Source organism: Austrofundulus limnaeus, unplaced genomic scaffold (genome assembly GCF_001266775.1).
Source record: "Austrofundulus limnaeus strain Quisiro unplaced genomic scaffold, Austrofundulus_limnaeus-1.0 Scaffold142, whole genome shotgun sequence".
NCBI lineage: Eukaryota > Metazoa > Chordata > Actinopteri > Cyprinodontiformes > Rivulidae > Austrofundulus > Austrofundulus limnaeus.
The window spans coordinates 420,618-425,169 of NW_013952544.1; the positions used below are offsets into that span (position 1 = coordinate 420,618).

At 42.3% G+C, this 4,552-nt stretch overlaps 1 protein-coding gene across 2 annotated transcripts in view; it reads right to left on the reverse strand.

Moving 5' to 3' along the window:
• The window catches only part of klhdc8b (kelch domain containing 8B), a 149,677-nt gene that overhangs the window by 109,383 nt on the left and 35,742 nt on the right, over positions 1 to 4,552 (reverse strand). For both annotated transcript variants that reach the window (XM_014016273.1, XM_014016274.1), the window contains one exon: positions 3,131 to 4,466. In XM_014016273.1, coding sequence (XP_013871727.1) covers positions 3,131 to 3,521 — 391 coding nt within the window. In that variant the 5' untranslated portion in view covers positions 3,522 to 4,466. The remainder of the gene's footprint in view (positions 1 to 3,130; positions 4,467 to 4,552) is intronic.

Consider the following 4,552-nt stretch of genomic DNA (forward strand, 5'->3'; position numbering starts at 1 on the left):
ATCTCCAGAAATCAATTTAAAGGGTAATAAAATAATTGCTAATGTAATATTGTCCCTTTAATTATTATAAAAACACAAAATAAGTATAAATAGGTATTTATATTTGTTTACAAGCTGTTTAGATTGACAAAAAGCCTGTGTTTTTAGGGTTATTAACAAAGTTTGTGTACTCATACCAGTAATACTTGGGGTCACAAGTTTTTGCCATGGYTATTTTGTGGGTCAGAAGATAAAATGTTTGGGAACCACTGCTGTACAGGATCCTCTGATATTTTAGAAAGTCTACTGTTTGCCTCCAGGATGTTAGGGCTTTAAGCGGGTGACATRATCCAGTCTGTGAAGCATCAGCAGCTCATCTTTTGGACAAATCCCACCGTCACAAACCTCCTACACCAGTCAAGTGTCAGATGAATTCTAAAATAAGAAATGATATGAAAGAACAATAAAAGATAACTCAACTACGCTAAAACCCAGATACAGGCCTGCTGCGATAAGCAATAAATCAATTAATCGCATGATAAACTGGAAGCACTCGGAGAGTGCAAACCTCGGCCAAGACCAATTTCCTCCATCCTGTAAGAGTTAATGCACAAAAGCAGAGATGGAAACACATTTGCCGAGTAAGTTCTGACGTAGCGAACATTTAAGCAGCAGTATGCACGGGATTTATTCTCTGTCGAGTCCAACGTGAAAAAATAAAATAAAGTCAGACTCGTCACCCGACGTTATTCATCATCAAACTGGTGTGGGATTAAGCTCCTAAGTTTTCATCAGTCACATTTCACCATGTAAAACATCAGTTTTATCTGCTTGTATGAGTTTGTAATGGTTTGACTCTCTTTATAAAGTGCTTCCTGGCTCCCCCCATCTCCAAACTTTGATGCTCGGCAGCTCTCTGTTTACAAGCCTAGTAGAGAAAAACTGTTTTCATGGGTTGTTTCAGAAATGTGGTGTGTTTGAGGAAATGGGAAAAATAGGTTTCATGGTGCAGTCACGCACTTCCTGGTCACAAAACGTTCTGTAAATGCGCGTATTATGGCAAAAATTATTCATCATTAAATGTGGTTTTAACATTACTTTTATAAAGTTTGAAGTCCGTGCTGTCCAATCCAGCTCACTGTTTTTTACAGAAGCCCTGTGAAAGCATCACAGCTTTGCCAATCTCAGAGTGTTAAAAAGAAAAAAAATTCCTGTATCCGCATCGTGACCCGGAACATCACCAAAATTTAAAGGCGTGTTCCTTGGCCCAGTACCCACATGTGGTAAAAATGTCATGACAATCCYTCCACAAGTTTTTGAGTAATGTTGTCCACAGAGAGAACAACAGAACGACAGACAGACATACGCGACCGAAAACATTACCTCGCCCTTGGCGGAGGTAATTAAAATGAGTTTGATKATTTTCATTTATCGTATCGCCATCTTTTATACTCCTTAGCGTAGGGAGGAGTGAACACTGGCATCGGGTATTTACCAGGTGCGTGGTRTCTAACGTCTGTATGGGAGCCCTGTGGTTGGGCATTTAGCTACAGGAGCAACTTTGGTTTTGAAGACGCCTCGGGACACTGTGCCGAACCTTGAGTCTGCAGAGACTTGTTTCTTTTTACACTTCGTAAATTTAATAAATTTCCAGAAACTTCAGGTGACTAAAGTTATTCAATGAAACCAGAGGAAGACATAAAGAATAAACTGCGCCGGCTTGGATTGAGGTACGTAAATTTCATAAACTTCCATAAGCTGTGTAAGTGTGTCTGTTTTATCAGTATATTAGTTTAAAATGGTTTCCAGACAATATTGTAAAGGGTGTTCCGATACGACACCAATATTGCAACCTTGAGTTTTGGTTGATACCGATATCAACCCAATACGATATCAGAARGAATCCTACGTACTTTTATCACCTTTTGTTTATTGTGGAACCTTATAAAGTCTTGATCAGGTCAAACAGTAAACAATAGTCAAGACCAATATGAGAAAGACTGGTCCCATTTATTATTAACCAATGAGTTACATATTTTTTCTAACTCAAACATAAGAATATTGCGCAACTAAATATGAAAAATCAATAATAAAATGGAAGACCCTGAAAAATAACCTCAATAAATCCAATAAAAACTAAATATACTTTTAATATGTAAAATAACAATTCAAGGTCACTTAAGTTATTTATGCTGGATATAAACACTGCGGGACAGAAATCCTGAGTGGACTACTGGCACTTTTAGATGCAAACCCATATAATACGATTTTTATTTTTTGGCCAGTATCGGACCGATTTTTGATAGATTGGGACAACCCTAAATATTATCGTTTATCGCGATAATTTCTGACACATTTTATCCTGCAGTAAAATTCCTTAATGTGTCAGTCCTGCGCTGATAGCTAACAACTGTTCACTGAAGAAATTTATACGCACAGGGTGTTCAAGTGTTCCAGCAAGCTTTTGCKACATAAATCAACTTGAAAGCTTAAACAAAAGAAAAAAAACTCATTTCACCCAAACTGTCAGGAAAAATCTAAACTAAGACCAAAAGCTAAAAAAAAGAAACTGCCAGCTAACGTCACAGCAGCGAGCACCGAGCCTGGAAAACTTGGAACATGGCAGATGGAGAAATTCAGTTTGACAGATCCARGGCGCCGGGCTGCAGTTCCAACGGGACAAATCCCTTTGAGTTGTGCAGGTGTGTGTTCAAAGTCAGATCATAGGAGCAACACAAAACACTTCTTGGAGAAGTGCAGCTGCATGCAACAACATCTCTCTCTCTCTCTCTCTCTCTCTCACACACACACACACACACATTTGCACAGCTATACATTTGGGAACATTCCATTGACTTCCATTACATTTCAACAGCCTAACCCTGACAGCAAACCCTAAGGCTAACCTCACCTGACCCTAAAACTAACCGAAACTCAATTCACACCTTGGTCCTAAACCCAACCTTCAACCCACCAATGGCATTTAAACCAAACGGGGACTCGACTTTTGTCCCCAAATGCACCAGTTGTCCCCAAAGGTAGGCATTTGGTCTTAAAATTGCCCCCAAATGTCACCAAAAACAAACACACACACACACACACACACACACACACACACACATATACACACACACTGATTCTGCTTTCTTACCTTTCTCCACTGTTGTCACTCCCATGGACGGCTGCCCTAAACTGCCTTTAGTCTCCCATTTGCCCTCGTCAGGGTGGTACATTTCCACAGAGGCCAGGGGTGTCTGCTGCTGATTCATGCCCCCCAGCACCATCACCTGGCCCCCCAGCGCCACAGCCGAAGCCCCCGCTCGTGCGGTGGGTAAGGGCGGCAGCTGGCTCCACYTCTGGCTCTCCACGTCCAGGACTTCCACGCTGTCCAGGGGCACGCCGGTCTCGCTGCAGCCCCCCAGCACGTAGATCAGGCCCTCGTGGTGGACGGGCGCGCAGTAGACGCGGCGCTGCGACATGGGGGGGAACTGCTCCCAGCGCAGGGACTTGACAGGACTCACCGCCATCTCCTGCACAGGCATGTCTCCGGGGCCGAGAGGAGAGGACGCACCATGACACGGCGGGCAGCAGGGAGGACAGGAGCGGGATGGGGCGAGGGAGCGAGGGTCACGGCAAAGCTGAAAAGCACAAGCTTGTTTTTATCAGGCTTGAGTGACCAGCTGACCTCCGGCACCCACCGGGGGAACAGAACGTGGGACGGGCRGAGGAGTCGTGGCGAGTGAGCAGAATAAGAAAAGAAGGAGAATCCCACTTCTCAGCCAGATGTCACGACTTCCTGTCTGTTCAAATATTTAATACATCCGTTTTTTTGTTTGTTTTTTTGGGGGGTTTTTTCGAGCAGGGATACCATCTGCCCTTCTGTTTCTTCTATTCCTGCCTCTTCAAGCCTCGTGTCTCTATTGCTGCTTCCTTTTAATTAGCTACTTTTGTCAAATGTTTGGCTTTATCCTTAAAAACCGTTGGCAAAAAAAAAAAGGAAAAAGATGCCTGAGGAAGATGCATATCCATCAAAAACTGCAAAGTAAAAAACAGAGCATGGAAACAAACAAAAAGGAAAAGAAGAGAGATAGCACCAGACTCGAAACAAGACTGGTTAAAGAAAAATGCCCGTCTCTTTTGCCCCGATAATGCAAGAGGAAGTCTTTATGGCAGAGGGTTTTATAGCTCCAGACAAAACCATTTGTTCAAGGCAACAAGTTCTCGTCGGCCGAAGCTCTTCAGTTTGATTTGCACCCAAGTAATGGAGCCATCAGTGGGAAAAGGAAAAAGTCTTTCAATAAAAAAACTACCAGAGTTTAATCGCTGCAAGGCTTCTTTGCATTTTCATAATTAAGTTTTTTTTTAATTCAAGGTGAATGTAAAATCCCTGTGCCTCACTGTGACTTGTTGTGAAACACTTGTGAATGCCGTACCTCACAGTCTGCTGTAGCTTCAGAGGAGACGAGTCTCTCTTGTTAAAACCCAACCTGGAAAAAAAAGACAAGAAAATAAAATGAATTTAGGCACAAATTGATCTGGATTTTCTCATTTTTTTCTTTTTAATCCCAATAAA